We start from the raw sequence: 23,283 nt of genomic DNA on the forward strand, positions 1-23,283 counted from the left end.
GAGCTTTATTGGGTGGGGGAGACAAGAAAACCAGGCCTGGGAAGGAAAGCATGTGCAGAGAGAGGGAAGATGGTCGGGGGGGGGGGTGGGGGTAGAGCAGAACAGAGAGAGACAGAGAGAGAGAGAGAGAGAGAGAGAGAGAGAGAGAGAGAGAGAGAGAGAGAGAGAGAGAGAGAGAGAGAGAGATTGAGATCTGAGTCATGGCTCTTTAAGGCGCAGACGGACTAACAGAGCCACACCACGAATGCGCAGATTGTGTGACCATGCTGCTTGTACGAGATCACCAGCGCACACTGATGATGTAAGACCCAAGACCCTTTGCTTATCTCCTGATCTGTGCATGTGTGGTCTTGCAGCTGGAGTGAGGGCAGAATCCTAACAATGCCCTTTGGGGCCCTACTGTGTGGGCAATCCTGCTTACTAAGACACTTGCGCCTCTCCAGCTGTTCTGTGCTCTACCTGATCTAACCGCATGTCTCTCCCCTTCTACTAGGTAAGCGTCACTGTGGAGTACCCTGCTTTGTCTAGCTTGACTATGAAAGCCAAGCCAATGTGCCAGGAAGCTTCCTCTCCCTCCTGGGCTCCTGTTGCGTGGAAAGGGACACCTCTCCTCTGTGATTTGGAACATTTCTCTCCGACAAGTCTAGTCCACTTGGGACACCCCAAGTGGAAATTCTTGTTACCATGACACTTACCCAGCTTGCTCCCTCCTGGCTCCTCAGCACCTCCCTGGAACTTCCTCGCCTCCTCTTAGGAGCTGCCTGCCTGTATGCTCCTAGGTCTGCCACCTCTCCTTGCCTCTTCCCTGGGAGCTACCTGTCCTACCTCTCCCTGTGCCCTTCCGGGCCTTGCCTTGTGAGTGGCCCTGCCTCCCCTTGGACCTGCCTGCTAAGTCCTGAAGGTTCTTTATGCCCTCCTGACTTCTTCGATATTGGAACCCTCCCTTGGGTGGGGTTCCTGCTTGTTCCTCCTTGTCCCTTATGGCTACACTGTTCTCTGTCTCTTGCCTACCTAACTCTCCCTATGGTGGAGTTTTTTTTCTTTTCTTTTCTTTTCTTTTTTTTTTTTTTGAGCTGAGGATCGAACCCAGGGCCTTGCGCTTGCTAGGCAAGTGCTCTACCACTAAGCTAAATCCCCAACCCAAATTGAATCTATTTTTAAAAAAGATTTATTTATTTATTATGTACACAGCATGTATGACTGCAGGCCAGAAGAGAGCACCAGATCTCATTACAGATGGTTGTGAGCCACCATGTGGTTGCTGGGAATTGAACTCAGGACCTCTGGAAGAGCAGTCAGTACTCTTAACCTCTGAGCCATCTCTCCAGTGCCTCTTTTTTAAATTTTTTAAGGGTCATATTCTTTTTTATATAAATTATTTATTTAATTTTTAGTTACACTCATGCTATTCATTAATTACACTCATTAATTACACTTGTGGTATTCATTGATTACATTCACAGTATTCATTCAATAACTATATTTATGATATTCATTGATTACATTAATGTATTGATGTATTACATGATATTACGTCCTGACACTACTGTCTGTGGGGCTCTTCCACCACACAAAACAGAAGTTCTGTTCTTAAGAAATCATTGCTCTACATCTCTTCTCCATCTTTGTTTCTATGAATATTTGTATGTTCTATATATTTCATGTAATACAATTCTATAGTATTTGTCCTTTTTAATGTAAAAACATTTTATGTATAACTGCAGAAGAAATAATACACAGATAGCTTAAACATAAAAACAGGTTATAATTCAAAAGTCCAGGGTTGTTTGAAACTGGAAAATATTTTCTCTGTAGAAAATAGTAAAAGTGATAACACTTCCCAATAAACCCTTTTTAAGCCAAATAATAGCTGAATTATACATATAAATATTGATTAGATTCTGGGATACAGAAGAAACCTACCTTCATCCAGTTCAGTAGAGCTATGCTTTACTTAAGTTGTATAAGTGAGATTCCTATTCAAATTTCCCTTCACTGTTTGATTTACAGTGGACATTTTTTCTATAAGCTAATCTATAATCTAAAAAGATTTTAGCCTTCCCCCTGAAAGTACAACCAGCATATTCTTTCATCAGCTTGGTATGGTACATATTCTTATCCTAATAGTGAAATGTTTCACTAAATCTTGCCCAGTGATTGGGCAAATCCAAAACTTATTATTATAAGCCACAGTCATTCTAGGGTCCCCCCTGCTAGGTAGCCTCCCTGGATGTGTAGGCTGCAGTCTGATTGTCCTTTGCTTTATATCTAGTATCCACTTATGAGTGAGTACATACCATGTTTGTCCTTCTGGGTTTGGGTTACCTCACTCAGGATGATTTTTTCTAGTTCTATCCATTTGCCTGCAAATTTCACGATGTCATTGTTTTTCTCTGCTGACTCAGATTTTCTTAAAGCCTTGATGTCTTACTGAGAACAGCTTGGTATAGCTTGATGGCCAAAGATGACAGGATTCTAAATTCTCACAGGTTGTAACAACTTTTGCCATGGCATATGCAAATGATCCCAGATGCTCTTATCTCTAAGGTTTTACAATTTTCCACTCTTAAGTCTTTTATCTCTATGATTTCTCTGTGCTCTGCTCTCAAGAAATATTTTTTTTTTCTTTTTTGGTTTTTTGAGACAGGATTTTCTCTGTGTAGCTTTGGAATTTGTCCTGGAACTCACTGTAGACTAGGCTGGCCTTGAACTCACAGAGACCCACCAGTCTGTGCCTCCCGGAGTGCTGGGATTAAAGGCGTGTGCCACCACCACCCAGCTTCAAAAAAAAACTTTTAAGACTGTCTATAAATAGTCTTTATCTCAGGATTAATTTGTAAATTCTCTAGGTGTGGTTAAAGAATCTATAAAATCTGAAACAAAATTTGGCTTTAAACTTATAACAAAAAACTTATAGTTAAAACCTATAGTGGGAATTTGAATTTGCTACAATATCCCATATATGTGACTGAACTCTTACTGAGAATATACTTAATATGTAACTTAGATTTAACTCTAGTTAGGAATATATATATATATATATATATATATATATATATATATATATATATATATATATATCCTATTATCAGCTTGATACAGTACAAATTCTTTTTTAAAGATTTATTTATTTTATGTATTGTATTTATTTATTTATTTATGTAAATGTTCTATTTTCATGTACACTTGCATGCCAGAAGAGTGCATCAGATCTCACTATAGATGGTTGTGAGGCACCATGTGGTTGCTGGGAATTGACCTCAGGACCTCTGGAAGAACAGCCAGTGCTCTTAACCTCTGAGCCATCTCTCCAGTCCCCAAGTTCTTATCCTAATAGTGAAATGGAAAACAGATATTTTAAATAGCAACCATGTGGCTCTCCTCCATCTTGGCTGATGACCTTCAAGATGTCAGCAGCCACATGTCTGGCAACCATCTTTACTAAGGTTAAAGAATACATACCATGTGGCTTCACATGCCACATGGTGCAACAACTGTAAAACTTCTTAATCCTAATAAGCTCTATGTTTATCATTGTATCTTTTTCTAGACTACAGAAGCCCCAACAAGTCTCAAATACTTTGGATTAGCATGGATTTTTTTATGATGATAAAAATTTAAGGTTATATTTGCTACAATATTATATATATTGTACATTTATACAATATGATTCATCTCTCGTATACAATGTCCTCTATGTGATGATAAACTTCTAAGGTTATAAAGGTCTATTCAGATTAACAAAAGATCGTTTAGGATGTATAACTGAAAGATTCCCGGAGGAGATCTTCCCTCAGGAAAGACCCCGAACCCAAGGAACACGCTGAAACCATCCCATCAGATGCAAACAGCAAGAGGGTTTATTTGAATACACAGGTACCTGGGGCGACAAGTCTCTTGGAGGACTTGCACGCCTTCCTAGGGTAAGGGGGACTTTTTATAGGATCCCAGGGGCAGAGCACGGTTACAGAAGCGAGAAGCATAGTTACAGGGTTCCCATTGGTTGATTCAAATAAGGCCAGGGTGAACTTGGGGACATCTCGGAATTTGGATGTGTGTGGCTGACCTGGCCTTGTCTAGGGCACAGTGGTGTTTTCCTAGCCTGACTGTCTATTCCCCAAGGCCAGGTGGCCCACCATAGATATCCTGTTTTGACTCAACAGTTTCTCTCCCAAGGCCGGGTGGCCGACCATAGTTATGAACTCCTGTTTGGCCTTCTTCCCCTGAACCGCAGATATCCTGTTCTTTATGTTTAAGCCTTGCAAAATGGTGTTGCAGCAATCAAGCTAAAGCTATTGTAGGGGGTCTTTCATAACTACTTATGTCTTTGCTAAATATTTAACACCAAGCGGCTAGAAAATTTGGATAAGTAACGTATGTTTGATAAATAAGGTATATTTGATAATCAAGATTTATAAATTTCTAAGGTTTACTCAGGTTCACAGTAATATTTGTCTAGCTTGGTCTTTTGCTTACTTTAAGCTTTATCTATTTGGAAAAACTAAGTCATACTCCCCCCCCCCAAAAAAAAATCCAAAAAAACCCCATAAAAAATAAAAACAAAACAGAACCCTGCAATATTCTATAATCATATGTCTGGTTCTCCAAGAAAGTCCTTTCCCCAAGGTCCGGCATTTAGACGAAAGTCCCCGTCCCCTCAGGGCCTTGAAGAAAGCTCCTGCTTGCCAAACATCCATTCTTCTCAATTCTGGCAAGAGGAACTTGTAACTCTTCCATTAACATGTGACTGTGGTACCTATTTACTTGTGAAGGTCAATGCTAGTCTCTAGGCTCCCTCAGTCCCTTTTCACAACTACCCTACCCCAACTCACAATACCCCTTCTCCCGTTCTCTTTGAACCCTGAAAATCTTTTCCTTGTCACTTTTTCTTGATTTCCCAGGAGACAGCCTTGGCCGTTTGGAATAAGCTTTCTCTCTTTTCACCCGTGGATTGGCTGGCTTGATTTCTTTACTTGAGCCCATTATCATTCATGGCGTACTATAAAAGGATTGGTAAAGTTGCCAGTTTCCTTAGGGACTATATCTATGATTTAAAGTTTTATTTTGATACTAAAAGAGCTTTATTCAAAATTTGTTATTTTTAAGACTCAAACTTAACAGGGATAAAGCCACAAAACTCTAACCTTATATAAGCTACTAACTAACTGTTAAGGATAAATATGACATGCAAGTTAATGGTCAGTCACCTTATAAATGATCAAATTCTTTAATGTGTTCAAAACTATACTTGTAGTCATACTAAGTACTAACGTAATTAACCACAGGAATAAGATTTATTTAGCCTCCTGTATGTTTTCAAAGTTAAGCCTAAAGTAAGTAACAGGTATACTTAATAGATAGGTAGTCCTCAAACTCTTCAGAGATCTGCTGAATATAGCATTTTAAAAAATTTAAGGCTTTTTATGATAGAGAGACATGCCAGGTCCTGGCAGCTCCTCCAGAAAAGATGATGTGCAGAGAATTCTACCTGGTGCTTGCTTTTAATGAGACAAAGCTAGCTAATGGATGAAAACTGCCCTTCATGTCTGCTAGGACCCTGTCCAGACTGTGGACAAGCGGGGCACTGGGAAGTTGACTGCCCTGCTTTGCGTAGACAAGGTAGGTGGGTCCCACACAAGTTCCTATTCCACAGGAAAGTCTGCTTGATCTTTTGTACCTGGCAGCCGAAGACTGATGCTGCCCTGGGACCTCTGCCCCCAAGGACCACAGAGGAGCCTAGAGTGATTTTTCTGATATTGATAAGTCTCTCATTAAAAAAAAAAAGATTTATTTATTATGTATACAGCATGTATGTCTGCAGGCCAGAAGAGGGCACCAGATCTCATTACAGATGGTTGTGAGCCACCATGTGGTTGCTGGGAATTGAACTCAGGACCTCTGGAAGAACAGTCAGTGCTCTTCACCTCTGAGCCATCTCTCCAGCCCCAAGTCTCTCATTTTTAATAGATTTGGAAGCTGCTTGGTCTCACTCAGGTGGAATGTATCCTTCTCGGATCTGGGCTAGTGATCGCTCTGTCAGTTTAACAGCAGCAACCAAGGCTTCATCTGCCTTCTCGTTCTCATCATATGGAAAAATCAGGGCATAGGCCTCACTTCCTAGAGCTACTACTGGGTCTAGACACAGTTTGCCTTTCTACGGGGGTGGGTCAGGGGGGGGGGGGGGGGGAGAAAGAGATTGATTCACAAAACAGGTTTCAAAGTAACTTTACTAATCCTTTATTTAAAGTAACTTGCTTTACAATGAGTGCTGTCAGTAATCAACCACTTGACTTGTGTCTCATGGTAAATAATTGGGGAAAAAAGTGATTTAAAATATATTAAAAATGCTTCAGATTTCATTTATTCGCCATGCTATTGTTATACTAAGATTTCAAAAGTTCAGAGCTTTAGCATTAATCAGTGGGGTTTGATAAGCTATTAATCTAGCTCTGGTAAGCACTGACTGCTATTAGTTATCATAGTCACAAGTTCAAGATTTTAAGTTTCCTTTGGTTGTTTTTTTTATTGTTGTTTTGTATTTCAAGACAGGGTTTCTTTATGTAACAGCTCTGGCTGTCCTGAAACTCACTCTGTAGATCAGGCTGGCCTTGAACTCACAGAGATGCGCCTGCCTCTGCCTCCCGAGTGCTGGGATTAAAGGCGTGCTGCCACTGCCCGCTGGTTGTCTTCTAAGTGTAGATTTAAAAGTGCATTTTATTGTGATAAAAACATGTAATCTATGTACATCAAGTCTGGATAAAGGAAGGAGTGTTCATGCTTTTAACCAGTCATTTTGGGGTTCCAAAGCTTTTCCTATGGCTCAAAGGCATGAGTCTGCTGCCTTTTTTACGCTGTGGATTTCAGTACACATTACAAACAATGCTGATGCTAACATATCTAAAACAATCTTTTTTTTGTAAACTTCAAAAATTCTTGTGGTAGTGGTGGTGGTGGCACACGCCTTTATCCTAGAACTCAGGAGGCAGAGGCAGGTGGATCTCTGAGTTTGAGGCCAGCCTAGTCTACAGAGTGAGTTCTAGGACAGCCAGGGCTACACAGAGAAACCCTGTCTCCAAAAACAAAAACTACTGTCACCTCCCAGAAGCACGGGCCTAAAAGTGTCAATTTTACAACTAAGAAAAATTCCCCCTAAACTCCTTGCCTTGACCTTCTGTCCTTATCGTACATATGTTCCAGCAGATTTCCAGGCAATTAAAGACTTCAAACTGCTCTGACTGCTGCCAGCACTTCTTGTTTTTTTCTTTTTTAATTTTATTATGTTAAGTGTATAGGTGGTTTGCCTGCGTGTCTGATTTGCTGCTTTCCTGCCTGCAAAGGCCAGAAGAGGGCTTTGAATCTCCTGGGACTGGAGATATGGATGGTACTGAGCCACAATGTGGGAATTGAACCTGGGTCCTCTGGATAGGCAGTCAGTGATCTTAACCTCTGAGCCATCTCTCCAGCCCTGACAGCACTTTTGTTGTTGTTGTTGTTGTTTTTGTTTTTGTTTTGTTTTTTGAGACAGGTTTTCTCTGTGTAGCTTTGCACCTTTCCTGGATCTTGCTCTATAGACCAGGCTGGCCTCAAACTCACAGAGATCCGCCTGCCTCTGCCTCCTGAGTGCTGGGATTAGAGGCGTGTGCCACCACCGCCCGGTCTTTGCCAGCACTTTCTTAGCTCCAGAAAGTCCTGCAGAGGCTAGACAGCAAGATAAACAGTCTGCTCTTACCGGACTTGGCCAGCATTCCAACTTTTTAGGTTCCCAACAACAACGCCCCAATGTCAGCAGGAGATAGTCATTCATTCGTTTTCAACTAAAGTTTGGGATGTTAAGTTTCAAACAAATGGCTGAGGTGCCTATTTAACACTCAAGTGGACCTGGCTGTCGGGTTCTCTCAGCATCCCTCAGTCCCTACCCTGAACTCTCCAGCCCAGAGGCTGGGTTGCCCTTCCCCCAGAGGCTCTTCCCTATATAATTCAACCATTTTGGTTAGCAGCCCCTCTTGTAACTTCACCTGGTTCCCCTCTCTCCCCTCTTTTCTCCTCTCCTCTCTCCCCACATGGCCCAGCTCAGTCTGGTTGTGTTTAAAAAGCAGCAGGAAGGAGTCACATCATACAACAGAACCCCAGTGGGAGGTTTATTGAGGGGAGAGGCAGAGAAGGGGGCACAGACCTATCCCTCGGACAGGCGAAGAGCGAAGAAAGAGACAGGAGATGGGCAAGGCCCACCTTTCATAAGGAACATAGTGAATGTGCACAGGGGGTGCTCTTAAGGGCAGACCAGTACAGATGCCTAAATGCCAACATTCCTACCTTTTATTATAAAAAGGTGAGGAGTTAGAAAGGGGCAGCAGGTGAGGCACAGATGAGGGCATTGTGTTCTCGAGACTGCTTCCTGCTAGCCTGGGGCAGGGGTGGTGTCAATCATCTTTGGGGTACCTGAAAAAACTAGGATACTGGCTATGCCCTTGAGTAGCTGGCTATTTCACTTTGCTGTCCAGGCTCTGTGGAACCATCCGGCACCTGCTTGGACCAGGCAAGATGTTGTTTGAGGTGGAACCAAGTTGACTCTGGAGCTTATAAAACATCATGATGAGGTCACTAGCCAAGATGGAGGAGAGCCACATGGTTGCTCTATAAAACATGTTTTTCTAGACAATAGTTACATACACATACACAAAGAATTAAACCCAGCTTACATTTACACATACAGGGTTAAATCCAAATCATACACACACACACTATATATATATATATAACAAGAGTTGAATAAATTAAAAGAAAAGGAAAATTGGTGTGTGCTGAGCCAGATGAAGCTGGCTTCTCCATCTCTGACTCACCTGCAAGTTGCAGCAAACAGACAGGATATCTCTATCTCTATCTCTATCTATCTATCTATCTATCTATCTATCTATCTATCTATCTATCTATCTATCGAGAAAGACAGACACAAGCAAGTCTCAGAGCAAAGAAAAAGAAAGTGGAGAATTCTTTCTTGATTCCCCAACTGCTTGGTCCAAGGAATACTGAGGCCCGTCTCACATCCAGGGGAATGGTCAGAGGCAGGTAGCCCCACCAGAGACCCAATTGTTGGTACTGAATGGAAGGCAAAGCTGTTGGTGAATAAGAAGGCAGATTAGTTATGGGTAGAAGAGAGCAGATCTGCTGTGGGGTGGAGCAGGCGGGGGAGGTCCTAGCATGAAGTGGACACCCTGTTAGGTATGCCGCTAAACAAACATGCCACACACACACACAAGAGAGTTGGTGCAAGAGGTTTATCAGGAGGGGCAGAGCAAAGAGTAAGAGAGTGAAGGAGTGAAAGACCGTGTTGGAGTGGGGACTGGGGAGAGGCAGGCAGACGAGAGGGAAGAGAAGCAAAAGAGAAAAGAAGAGGCAAGAGAGGGAACTGGAGGTAAGGAGAGGAATAAGAGGCAAGAGACGAGGTAAAGAGAATGATGGGCTCTCCCTGGCGGGCACTTTTGAAGGGTGCACATGCCATGGAAAAGGATGGGGCAACAGGTGATGATGTAACTGCTTTGGCAGAGGCTGGGCAGGGGAAATGCAGCTTGACAGGGAGGCACAGTAGCAGGCTTTGTGGCTAGCAGGAGCTGAGTAGAACAGGAAGAAAGAACAGAGAGAAGGGCTTGGAAGAAGCTTACAAACAGGGTCCCCCTGTCCATCTATCAGATCGCTGGCAGAAATTGCAAAGGTCCCGTGAAATACCAGGATATGGGGTGCCAGTAAGTGGCCATTTGAATTGATATCTAAAGGGTATTGGAGCAAAGGCGGGTAAGTTTAGCCCTTAAGTCGGGTGGTAGGTATGGTGGTAGGCGAATTTTCTATGAGTGGCGTAGAGAAGATCCAAGGGCTGGAATCACTAGCGTCCTAGAAATTCAGTGAGGACTGAGGGGGAGGCACAGGCTGCTCAGTGGATTGTCATAAAAAAAAATAAAAATTAAAATTAAAAAAAAAAAAAAAGCAGGGGCGGATGGATTAAGAGCCCAAGTGAAACACAGTTGCCTGGTACCAGGACTTTGAGAAAAAGCCAGAAGGTGAGGACTGTGCTTGAGAAATGAAGCCTTACTCGTGGGAAATGGCCAAAAGTGAATAAGGGGTGCTTACCAGTTGTTGGTACTGGAGAGTCCCAGGGATCCCTTAGGAAAGTAGGGCTGTCACGTGTGGACCAGGTTCCAGGGTCCTGGCAAGTCTCAGACTGCCAGGAGAGCCTATCTGAGTCATAACACCTTAGGTTGTATTTTAAAAGTGGTGGGAAGCAGTCACGCCATACAATAGGGCCCATGTGGGAGGTATTGAGGGGAGGGGAGAGAAGGGGGCAGAGAGCAGTCCCTGGGGACGAGAGCGAAGGAAGAGAGAGACAGGAGGTGGGCAAGTTTTGCCTTTTATAAGGAAATGTAGCGAATATGCACAGGGGTGCTCTTAGTGTCTGCAGCTGAGGATATATCCTGTCAGGACCCTAAGGGCAGGCCTAAATGGTAACAATGTCTACTCTGGATTCTCCCAGATATCCCTGTTCCTTACCTCTGCCTATGTCCTCTCACACATCTGTAATAAACTTTCTCCTCCACCATAGCTAGAAGCAGTCAGGTCCTTTCTTTTTTTATTTCTTCTTTTTTTGTTGTTTTTTGTTTTTTTTGAGACAGGGGTTCTCTGTGTAGCTTTGCGCCTTTCCTGGATCTCGCTCTGTAGCCCAGGCTGGCCTCGAACTCACAGAGATCCACCCGGTTCTGCCTCCCAAGTGCCGGGATCAAAGGCATGCGCCACCACCGCCCGGCTTATTATTATTATTTTTCCATTCAAACATGCCACCCTTTCTTCCTCAAAGAAATAAAAATACACATCCATGAAACGTTACCAACGGGTGAAGAGGAGCTAGTGTTGGGAGGTAGAGGAGGGGACCTGAGGCTATCCCCAGGCTAGGCAAGGACAGTAAGCATCTTAACACTTAAGCAACAGAAGCTGCTAAAAGCGACACAGGCCTTCTCCTTGCTTTGCAGCCAGATCTGGCTGCCGCTTCCCTTCCTGACACCGTATGTGTAACAAGTTTGCTTTTCTCTTCTTGAGAAGAAAAGTGGTCCCCTTTTTATGTTTATCAGATGAAGCAAATCTGTAGGCTAAGACAGTAAATTCTCTGGGGTAGGACTCTAGGGCAATGACTAAGCTGGGTCGGAGCCTGATCTCACTCTTGTCCCTGCAAATGGCAGCAGGCCATGCAGATGGAGACTGCCTTCAGCACTGAGCTTTGAGTCTCCTTTGAGGGTAGTGGACATCTCAAAACAACTCCAGATGGCCACGGGGATGGCTGCAAGGAGGGAGGTAGGAAGGAGGGCTCAGTGACACCAGCTGAGAGTTATCACTTATCACCTGTTTGAGACTACCCTGGGACATCAACCTTTTGCAGGTAAGGGAACAGCTGCGGATAAGAAGTCTGTCTCTTCGGGTAATGCCTGGGGGGTGCTCACCAACCTGTGTGGCCTGGACAGGTGTGTCTCCTTGACGGGTAAGGTGACCTGCTGGCATCCCATGCAACCTAAGTCAGAAGTGTAGAGACCTGCGCACAGCTGCACCCATAAGATGGCGCTGGCTTCCGCCCCCACCTTCCCGATGGTGAGTGCTCTCGGGAGTAAACAACTCCATATTTGGCTTAGTCCTAGGGATCTGGCTTGCTTCCATGAACCTGGACCTATCCGCAGTGCCCACGTGGCAGGCTGGGGTTGGCCACCCAGGGACTATTTAGGTCGTGGGCTGGCTTTCCCCGGGGTCAGAAGATTGTTCAAGGTTCCTGAGTAAAGTGCTGAAAGAAGAGCCTGGTGTTGCGTCTTCCTTGCTGGTCGAGGCGGTCGTGACACAGAAGCTCATTTTTTAGTAAAAGGGGGGACCTGTAGGGCCCTGGCCCTCATTTTGGGTAACTGTTGCCTTGCTTGCTGACCTTGACCTTGATATCCTCCCTATGCTAATTCCCTGTGGGATTCCACCCTCCTGAATGCTTAAGGGAAGCTCCTTGTCCAGCATATTGGGTGTTAACAGCTTAGATGCAAGATTGTAAAACATCAGAAGTGGGGTTGGGGATTTAGCTCAGTGGTAGAGCGCTTGCCTAGCAAGTGCAAGGCCCTGGGTTCGATCCTAAGCTAAACAAACAAACAAACAAACAGAAAAGCAACAGAAGTGAACTTCTGCCCTCCGGGGGTTCTCATAGGCCTATGAGGATGCTGGACTAAAGTCTAACAAATTGTGCAAGCAGGAAAACTGTATACTATGAATTACCTGTCAATAAAGATCTTATATTTAAAAAAAGAAGTCTGTCTCTTTACCCATTGGTTCCTTCAGCAACAGAGTAGCGGGCAGGCCAGCAGTAAGCCTTGTGGCTGGGCTCCCCCCAGCCCAGTTACAAGCCCACAGGACCACTCTCAGCTGGGGAGTGGACTCACCCCAGTCTCTTTCCTGTGGTCAGGTCTTTCATTTGAGTATCTAACAAAGCCCCTGCCAGGACGCCTTGTGCCTGAGAACAAAGCCTCTCCCAGCTCTCACTACAGACAGATAAGCCAGCTGCTGCACCAGAACAATAGACTCTCTGATTCTTTCCCATCAACTGTAGCAACGTCCAAGACAAAACCTTTGTCCTTCCAGGACAGTTATTAGTAAGTATCTCTCCTCTAAGGTCACTTTCCCAAGAGGGCTGGGAGTTTGTCTTTCCCCTGCTCAGAATAAAGGCCAGCTTCCTCTTAGCATGGCTTGGCTGGATTGTGTGGGCTTTGGAGTTAAATAAGCTTGGGTCCATACCCTGACTCAGTCACATGCTTGCCCTTGGTGGTGGAGCTCAGAGCTTGCTGGCTCTGCCGGAAAGATTCCAGGGACTGAAAGATGCTTGCCAACTTCTGCTGTCAGTGTTTGTGGACCTCTTGAAAGCAACCAGGATGTGTGAGGCTTTGGAGGGAGCTGTCTAGCCCGGACACTTCATGTTTCTTCTCGTTATGAGTATGTTTTGAAAAATGTGATAACCGTTTGCAGATATTAACATTCTGCTTTGATCAGTTTTGCAAAGTGTTATTTTAAGTAAAAGATTTCTATTTCACCTAAAAAAAAAAAAAAATGGAACTTTCTTTGAAGTTTTCCTCGATCTTCAGAAGAAAAGGGTTATTAATTTCACATTTTGAATAAACCGTTTTGGCTTTACTTTCAATGTTTTAATTTTCTTAGTTTTTTGTTAATTTCTACATTGTTTCCTTCAAAAAACAAACAAACAAAAACAGCAGGGGCGGGGAATGAGTTTCAGTGGATAAAGCACTTGTTTTGCAAGCACACAGACCAGAATTTGGATCCCCAGCACCCACATAAAAGCCAGGTGGGCATGACAGCTCACCTGTAATCGCAGCACTCAGGAGTCATCCTAGCTAAACTGACTGGCTCAGGGTTCGGTGTGAGACCCTGCACAGCAATAAATAAAGCAGGAAGTGATCAAGGAAGATACCCACCCAGGCCAACCTCAGGCTTCCATACATATGTGCGTATGTCCGTATATGTGCGCCTGAACACATGTGTCCATGCAGGTGAACATACATACATATATGGGTGTATAGCACACACTTATATGTGTGCAAAATAGTAAGCTTTAAATTTTTTCTTTTAGCATCTTCAAATAGCTTAGATACCGTGTAAGCTCAAGACCTAACTATATCAGACATTTTCCAAACACTTAGGGGAGTTAAGCATTTTATCAGATATTTACCTTATATTTATCTTTTTTTTCTTTCTTTTCTTTTTTTGTGGGGGGCAGGATCTCACACAGCCCAGGCTAGCCTTGAACTCACCAAAATGATGACTGAGCGCTTCTACCTCCTGGCTCTGCCTCCCCGGTGCTCGGACCATGGGCATGTGCAGCTCTGTTTAGTTATTTCTGTGCTGGGATTGAGTCACAAAGGCATGCTAGACCAACTCTTACCAGCTGGTGGGCATCCCTGGGAATTTATCTTAAGTTTCATTAAAAAGCATGATCTGGAATATTCCATATGATAGAGCAAACTTACTCCTTTGTAATACATACAATACATACATACATACATACACATAGTATAGATTTTCCTGTTGTCAGAGTCCCATAGGTCAAGTAGACCACTTTTGTTAATTACATTATTTGAATTTCTTACTAAATTTGAAGGTGCATTAAAACTCGCAGGGGATGAGTGGTATAGTATTTCTCTGGCTTATGTGAAGCCTTGGGCTCTGTTCCTAGAACTGCAGAAAGAGTTGAAAATGCACTTTCTATTATTGTATTTTCCTCTTAAACGGACCTTTGAACTCTGGTGCTTTTGTCCTTTGTCTCTACAAAGGCTCCCAGAGTTCAAGTCCATTGTCCTCCCTTGTGTGGGCTCCTGCTGGTGTGTTTTCGTCCCTCCTTTTGAGACTGCACGGACTTCAGCATGTGTCTTTAACAAACACTATGTTAGAGTGTCTTCTTCAGTGTCTTTGGGCTGGTTACGAACCGTCGACCACGCCACGACAGCATGAGCGCTGCGCTCTGAACTCAGATGGTAGGCACACCTGAGTCAAGGTACCACATTTATTTTATTATAACCTCCGCTGTAACATGCCTACTAGATAGTACGACTTATGCCTTCCGGCTACCAGAAATAGGGTAAAATATCAAAGTATAATACACAATTCATAGTCAGACATTTCTTACAAGTAAATCATTTATGGACTTATATACACATATATGTATCATACATGTGCATGGAGAGATATGATTTCTGGCCAGATGGAAACCACAATATGCAGGCTTGACTTCCACACAATCAGATGATGCACATTTTTTTCTTTTCCACTTTTTTTTTTTCTGTCCACTGAAGAGAATTCCTCTGAAAGAACATAAAGGAGCAGAGTCACCCATAGAGCTGCTAACCACATTAAATCATGTTGGTGCAAAAGGCCCTAGGAGGCCTCACGATGATGCAGGACCCAAGCCTCTCTAGCTCTGACCAACATTTGAACTCAAGACTTCCAAAGGATGGAAAAACAATGATTTGTTTTTTGGAGACAGAATCTAACGTAGCTTAGGCTGGCTTTGAACTCTATGTAGCAGAGAATGAACTCCAACTCTTGATTCTCCTGCCTGCACCACCCAAAAGCTGGGGATACGGGCTGACATCACCAGGCCAGGCTCTTGTAAGAAATTGTGTGCATATATGTGCTTGTGTACTCGTGTGTGTGTGTGTGTGTGTGTGTGTGTGTGTGTGTGTGTGTGTGTACCCATGCACAGATGTGCACAGGCATGAGGAGCCCAGAGATCAACCTTGGCTGTTGTCTCCCGGGTGCTGTCCACCTTGTCAGCTGGGCTGGCTTGGCCACAAGCCTCAGCTCATCAGTCTGCCTGTCTCTCTGCCTCTGGTACTGGGATCACAAGCTGTGCTATCACATCCAGCTTTCAGTTTGGGCCCTGCTCATAGACCTCAGCACTTCCTGCCTTCGAGACTGAGCTATTTTTTTCAGTGATAAATTGTGATATCATTGATAACATCCTCATGTTATTGATATAAATTATAACACTGCAAAGTAGTCAGTAGTTGTATTATCTAGAACTATATACCACCGTTTATGTCCCATACATTTCTCTTCCAACTTCCCTCTTTTCGTTGGATGTTGGAGACTTACCATGGCATTGTAGAAATCTTTGCTGTCAGACTAGTCTCTGGATTCAGTTTCACTTTCAAATTGCCTATATGGTTAGAGACAGAGACAATCCCTTAGAGACACTGATGCAACATTTCCAGGCTGAGCCTAGTCTCAGGTTCTTAACATTTCTAAATGGCTAAATTGCCTGTAAGCCTTTGTGGCCGTTCACCTTCACCTTTATTCATTGCTGTTTAATTTACTGCTTTATTGCCCCACCCCCTGGCCTGTTTGGTTTTTTCATTGTCAACTTGATACAACCTAGAGTCACATAGAAAGAGGGAATTGCACCGGATTGGTCTATAGCCATCCTGTGAGAGTGTCTTGATGTGGGAGGCCCCGGTCACTGTGGACAGCACCATCTTTAGGCAGGTGAGCTTGGGTTGTGTAAGAAAGCCAGCTAAGCGTGGACTAGAGAGTGAGCCAGGCTCCATCCCACAGTGCTGGGGTGTTAGGTGCATGCTGCCTGCCCCGTTTTCATGTGGGTGCTGGGGGTTGAACTCAAGTTCTCAAGCTTGTGTGGACGCACCTAACCCACTGAGCTATCTCCCCAGCCATACCACCCTCCTGTGTTTTCTTTCTGAGACAGGGTCTCACTATGCAGTTCAGGGCTGGAACTTGCTATGTAGACCATCTTGCTACCATCCTGGTGTCACGGCTTTTAGTCATATTAGTCTAGGTAATTTGTTATCTTTCACCTTTGGCTGCTTAGTTCTTCATTTATGTTTAAAAAAATAAAGTTAAAACTGAATAAAAGGAAAAACTACTTCCCTGAAATTTTTTGTCTTTTTTTTTTTTCAAAATAACATACAAAAACTCTTTACAATGGAGAAATGTAAAAATTAAGCAACATTTTATATATATTTAATAATTAATATTAATAAGTGAGAGATAGTAATTTTCATTCGCTTTCAACCCTAAAGAGGCCCAAGGTTGTGGTTTTTTTTCCTTACTGTTTTTTTTTTTTTTTTTCTTAGTAGCACAAAAAGCAACAGATATTGCTGTGGCACTTTTATACCCACTAAATTTTTATAAGTTTAAAACCAATGTTTGAAAAAAAAAACCTGATTATTCATTCTATTAATCATTAATGAACTAAGTACTCAATTGCCACACAAAGAACAAATATTAAATCTGAATTACTAGCCACATCTGCCTTGATGCCGTTAATAATCCATTACACTAACTAATTATGAAGGTAAGGAGACAGATGCGAAATCCACACACTCATCACTTGAGTAGTCCTCGGTCCTCCATCTTTTCCTCTGGGAATAGACTTTTACCAGTATGGCGATCAGGACACAGATCACAATGTAGACAGGGATGATGAAGAAGAACAGCCACCGTGCAGGCTTGTGGATGTAAGGGCTTATGATGCGGAACCGAACTAGCAAAGAAAAGTACCAGGGGTTAGAAAGCAAGGGCCAGGGCTATAGCCACAAGACTGCTGTGTGCGGCTGTGACTATTAGAACAAATGCACGACACTGTTTATAAACCTTAAATTAACTTTACAGTTACAATTTCATAGACAAACTTTATAATTACATATGGTTAATTGTGTACAATGTAGATAACACAACGGCATCAGAGCGCCCACCTTCACGCTTCTCCAAATCCTTGTGAGAAAGTCCTGCCCCTTGTTTTCCTTCTTGCATGTATCTTTTTAAAGGATTAAAAAAAAAAAATTTGCCGGGCGGTGGTGGCGCACACCTTTAATCCCAGCACTCGGGAGGCAGAGCCAGGAGGATCTCTGTGAGTTCGAGCCCAGCCGAGTCTACAGAGCGAGATCTAGGACAGCCTCCAAAGCTACAGAGAAACCCTGTCTCGAAAAACAAAACAAACCAAACAAACAAACAAACAAATTCATGTCCATGAGTGTTCATCTGCATGTATGTATGTGCACCATGTGTGTGACTGGTGGCTCAGGAGGCCAGAAGAGGGTGTTGGATCTTCTGGAACTGGGATTTACAGATGGCTGTGAACTACCATGTAGTTACTGGGAACCGAACTTGGGTCCTCTAAAAGAGCAACAGTGCTGTTAGCAGCTGGGCCATCTCTCCAGCCCATGCTCTTTGCTTTGCCTTGGAGACTTTTCTGTTCCAGGTAGTCTCTGTCGGGTGAAATAGACAAAAGGAATTGGAGTCTGATCCTTGTTACCAGTGAGGACTTCTCAAACTCTTCTTCTGGTAAAAAAAAAAAAAATGCTGTACATAATATTTTAGGTCTAAATTGTTGTTTTTTTTTTTTTTTTAAATCAAGATGTTTTCATGCCCTTTCTTACAAGTTGTTTTTTTCAAAGAGTCCTTCCAGAATAGATTTCATATTTAGATCAATGGTCTACTTCATACAGCATCACTATTGGTTGGCTAACAACAGCCAGGGGATCCAACACCTCTGGTCTCCAAAATTACCTGCACTCACATGCATATACCCCCTGCCCCAACATACACACATACGCAGAATTAAAAAATAATAATAGCAAGTTGTTTAGAAAAAAATATATACTGGGCATGGTGCTCCATGCCTTAATTGCAATACTTGGTAAGCAGAGTCAGGAGGATCCCTGGGAGTTTGAGGCCAACCTGGCACATTGTGAGTTCCAGGCCAGCCAGGGGCTACACAGCGAGACCTTTGAGAAGTGCCTTTTTTTCCCCTTCAAATCTGTTAGGATTTTCTCTGTGATTAGTTGTATCACACACATAAAAGCCACATCATGCCGTCTTTTCTAGTCCTTTGTTCTTGTCTTGTTCTTTCCTTAGTTTAAGGCGTAGGACATAAGAAACATATTGTGAGAGCAGACTTCACTATTTTGCTCCTAATTTTATGGGAAACAAATATTGCTAATCATACAGTGTGTCAGTTTCAATTTTGTGATATCCTTTATCAAACTGACCAGATCATCCTCTGTAGTCTATTCACTGCTTTGTCACAGGTGAGGAATCTCAATCTCAGTCTCTTTCTTCTCAGTCTCCTTGTCTTTGTCTCTCCGTCTGTCTGTCTGTCTGTCTCTCTTTGCAGCACCAAGGATTGTACTAGTTGCTGTTTTAAGAACATCTCATGGACTGACTGCTGGTGGAGGAGGTCTGTGGTACAGCAGTAGGAGGCAGAGAAAACTAGGAGTTCAAGCAAGCCACACACTCTTCCAACGGCATAGACGGACATCTCCCAGTTCCTTTTCCCCTTTCCTGGTCTGGGCACAGAAGGTGAGGTCATTCCTTTTCTGGTGATTGGGTGCAAGGCACAGAAGCGGGCTTCCTTGTCCTGTTCTCAGGGGCCCCCTTGTCCCACCTTAGCTTCTTCTTAGGGTCTGGGGTCTCCTTCCTGCCTGCTGTCTCCTCAAAGCCTGTGCAGACACCAGCAGTCCACACCTCTAGAGTCAAGGATCTTGACTCCTCTATACTGCTGGTCTGGCTCCTGGTCCACATGTGACTCTGGGCACCTGAACTTGAGCAATCAGGGGCAACTGCCCTTGAGGAGGCAAATCACTGATGTCTTTGTTGGTGGTCCGGTACTCTATACGTTGAGGTGGGGGTGGTAACTTTCTTTTGAGAGTCCTCATTGCTGATAGAGTCCTTAGTTTGAGAGGCTGGGGTCTCTCAAAGGGCCATAGGCAAGCTGGTCTGGCACCCACTGATAGAGTCCATAACAAGTTGTTGTTGAAGGGACAACATGATTAAAAATGACAGGATCGTGGGATCCTGTGCTCTCCTGTGCCTCATGCAAAAGGCTGGCACCTGCTGCTGGGAGGCTATCATGGGTGCAGTGACTCCCGCTGAATTCTCCAGGTTAGGTCAGTGTGGTTAGAGGAAGAAGCCTTCTTCCCATGTTAAGTCAGCCATGGAAGTCACGGAATTGGTATTAAAAGACAGCATGGCATGATAACTCTGGTTACATAATTGGCTTTACTGAGGGACAATTTGTTTTTGTTTTTGTTTTTTTTTGTTTTTGATTTTTTGAGACAGGGTTTCTCTGTGTAGCTTTGTGCCTTTCCTGGAACTCACTTTGGAGACCAGACTGGCCTCAAACTCACAGAGATCCGCCTGCCTCTGTCTCCCGAATGCTGGACAATTTGGTTTTAAAGGTATGTGATTACATTATAGTGGTTCCTTAACAGCACCTTTATATGGCCTGTGTATGGTGCTGTGTCCTTCCCCCCGACCCTGTATTGTTTTATAGTATATTTTAAAAATGACAGTAACAATGCACTCCCCTTACTAGGGAGCGATACATCCATTGTCATTGAATAGGGCCTTAAAGAGTAACAATGTTTTGTTCAAACAGAACGTATAATTGCACAAAAGTCATACAAAGCATTAAGAAATGTTGACCAAGATTGCAGTTTTTGGATTCTGGTGGGTGTATACCCTGTGGGCCTGAAGTCCAGTGGTGACTCCTGATCCATACTTTGACTGATAGTCAAAGCTCTTCAGTGGCCATAGGAGGAAGAAGCCCAGAACCCATGAGCCCTGTGACCACAGGATTCTGTCCACAGTGCTGGGAATTAATGATGTACATCACCATCACCTTTTCATCACCCCAGGAACATCTGAAAACTTGTCAGTTTATTTATTTTTTGTTTTATTTGTTTGTTTGTTTGTTTTTCGAGACAGGGTTTCTCTGTGTAGTTTTGCGCCTTTCCTGGAACTAGCTTTGTAGACCAGGCTGGCCTGGAACTCACAAAGATCTGCCTGTCTCTGCCTCCCGAGTGCTGGGATTAAAGGCATGTGCCACCACTGTCCGGTCGACAGGATTCTTTCAGTCTGAGTGTTAGATGAAAAAAAAATACACACACACACACACACACACACACACACACACACACACACACACTAAGGCCATACCCATGGTTCTTTTTGGCAGACTTATCTGTTTTGGACCTTGTTGTGGCTACTGTAAACTGACCTACTTAACATTCTTAGTAGCCTTCTCAGTTGTGTGTGTGTGTGTGTGTGTGTGTGTGTGATCCAGAGGTGGATGGTAAGTGTGTTCCTCAGTTTCTCAATACCTTATCTTCCGTGCCTCTCATTTGTCTGAAGGTTACCAATCTAGAGTGGCTCCTGTCTCTGCCTCCCAAGTGGCAGAATTCCAAGTTTGTGCCACCACACCCAGCATTTCTATGTGAGTTCTGGGGACCAAACTCCAGTCCTCATGTTTGTGAGGCAAGTGCTTTACTTCCCCTGTCCCCCAGTGTTTTGATTACGTTTGCTACTTGTTAGGAAGACTTACCAGGGATTGGCTCGGATCGTTGCTGATTGCCACTGTCAATGCTCCCACCAGGCCATCGATCCTGTGTTTTTATACAATCTGGAGGTAAGTATGTGGGGTCACAGTGGCAATTCTTCCTGTTATTACATACCTGAAAACAGCATAAAGTCACAGGCTAAGACAGCCAGCCAGGTTCGTTTATACCAGGAAATCAGCAAACTAATATTTATGTAAGATACTGTCCGTTTTCCTGTGTGGCTTATTATTTGGGAAGGAGGGAAGCAGGTGGGGGGGAGTGAGGAGAGGGACTCAGCCCCTGCTTTCCTGAGCAGTTTCAAAGGCTCCCTTTCTCACTCATGGGTCTGCTACTTACACCATGATGGTTGCATTGTGCTGGTGTGCAATCGTATTTCAAGATTTTATCTTCTACACATTCTTTATTCAGGCAAATCTGGAATGGACAAGGTAACTGATATGCCAGCTAGATTCACTACTTAATTAAAAGCATTCCATACTCTCTTAAGATAAAAACCACCTTGAAATACCATCTTATCCCAGTTAAACTATTGACAAAATGACAGAAAACCAAAACGACACCCCCAAAACACATACTAGCAAGGGTGTGACAAAGAGGGGGCTCAGCATCACTGGTGGAAATGTAAATGAGTATAGTCTTATGTAAAGTGTATAGAAAGCCCTCAAAATAAATCGGTAAGAAAAAGATTTAGAGCTATCCTGGGCTCCAATAGTCCCACAGCTGGGTACACACCCAAAGAAAATAAAGTCAGGCTGTTGAAGAGACACCTGCACTGTCTTGTTTATTGGATCATTAAACAATGATGTTTATTGCATCATTATTCATAGTGGCCAAGCGATATCGCTGGTTCACTGCCACCAATAGATAGGTGGATAAAATGTCGTATATATGCTGCATAAGAAAAATGTATCAATGTAATTATTACAAATTACTAAAAATCAACCAATTATAAATTATTGTAAATAATATATAAAAATGCATATTGAAATGATTATTTGGCCACAAAAAAAGAATGCAACCTTGTCAACACGGAACATTATAGGGGCATTTTGCGAGGTCATCATTAATGTGAATCCAAACAGAATTAGAGAGTTCTGGGGTTCTGAGGGACTGGATGCAGTATAGGTGGGGGCAGGGCAGCTGAAGAAAGGTTTACTAACAGGTAAAATATTACAGTTATAAAGGGGGAGCAAAGCTGGGTGGTGGTGTCCCACGCCTTTAATCTCAGCACTCGGGAGGCAGAGGCAGGTGGATCTCAGTGAGTTCGAGGCCAGCCTGGGCTACAGAGTGAGCTGTTACCTTGTCTCGAGAAACCAAAAAAAAAAAAAAAAAAAAAAAAAAAGGAAAGGGAATAAGTTCTGGTACTGTACTGCAGAACAGGATGGTGATAGTGAGCTATGCATGCCATGTTACGGATGTCAAATGAAAAGTGATAAATACTTAAAAGATATGCTGACTGCTCTGATGCGATCACTGCAGAAGTATTTACATGTTTCAGAAATATCACACTGTGCCTATAATATACATAATTATTATGTAAGAATGAGATAAAATGAGTAACAGAAGCGTTCTCAATACTGAACCAGTCTCCAAACACCCGAAGAGGCAGGAGATTTTTCAGACACCTCATTTGCAACAACGACAACAAAAGTCATAAGGAACGGGAAAACATGGCCCTGACACCGGAAGGACACCAACTTAGCGTCACATGGATATAGCTAACATTCTCAAAACCCTCTAGGGGAAACACAGATGACGGACGTGAGGACCAAAGGCTATGGCCAAAGGTCAAATTGTAGAGGGCACTACACAGAACTTCTAGAGAGCAGACTAAAGGGATGGACAACTTCACTGCATGGGCTGAGCAGCAGATGTCGGGACGTGGATGAACCTGCCGACGGGCGGTTTGAGGCTAAGGAGTCTAAGGAATGGAGAGAAACATAGCGGGGACGTGAACCAAGTCTGAGGGGCTGGAAGGAGGGCCGCCGAGCTGCCCGGGGGCGGGGCCGTGATTTTGCAGTATTATTTTTCTTTCATCCCTTTTGTCATCCATCCTTACCACTAAATGAGGGACTGGGACCCGCTGACTGTTAGCATAGTCACAGGCAGAGGAAAGCCTGCTTTGACATTTTAGTCTCCCATTTCCTCAGACACTGCCATAAAAGATTATGACCCAAACCTCGTGACCTCAAATCCCACCTGGACAAGCCACCTGCAGAACTCACGATCAGGGCAACAGCAGCCACATAACAGCTCTGTTTGCACAGGCGAACTGAGCACCTGCCACACCACTGCTGCTGGATTTGTTTCTCCTGTGTTTTCTTTGGAGTTAATGGTATGCATACGGTGCACAACA

General features: G+C 43.6%; 1 protein-coding gene across 1 annotated transcript in view; it reads right to left on the minus strand.

Moving 5' to 3' along the window:
• Nucleotides 1-15,696: 15,696 nt before the first annotated feature.
• Adam2 (ADAM metallopeptidase domain 2) overlaps nt 15,697-23,283 on the minus strand; it is a 47,233-nt gene continuing 39,646 nt past the window's right edge. The window contains exons 17-20 of the mRNA XM_036200031.1: nt 21,264-21,341; nt 20,912-21,041; nt 16,912-17,071; nt 15,697-15,730 (exon numbers count right to left, since the gene is read on the minus strand). Of these exons, the coding sequence (XP_036055924.1) occupies nt 15,697-15,730; nt 16,912-17,071; nt 20,912-21,041; nt 21,264-21,341 (402 nt within the window). The remainder of the gene's footprint in view (nt 15,731-16,911; nt 17,072-20,911; nt 21,042-21,263; nt 21,342-23,283) is intronic.

The sequence above is a fragment of the Onychomys torridus genome, chromosome 9 (genome assembly GCF_903995425.1).
Source record: "Onychomys torridus chromosome 9, mOncTor1.1, whole genome shotgun sequence".
Lineage (NCBI taxonomy): Eukaryota > Metazoa > Chordata > Mammalia > Rodentia > Cricetidae > Onychomys > Onychomys torridus.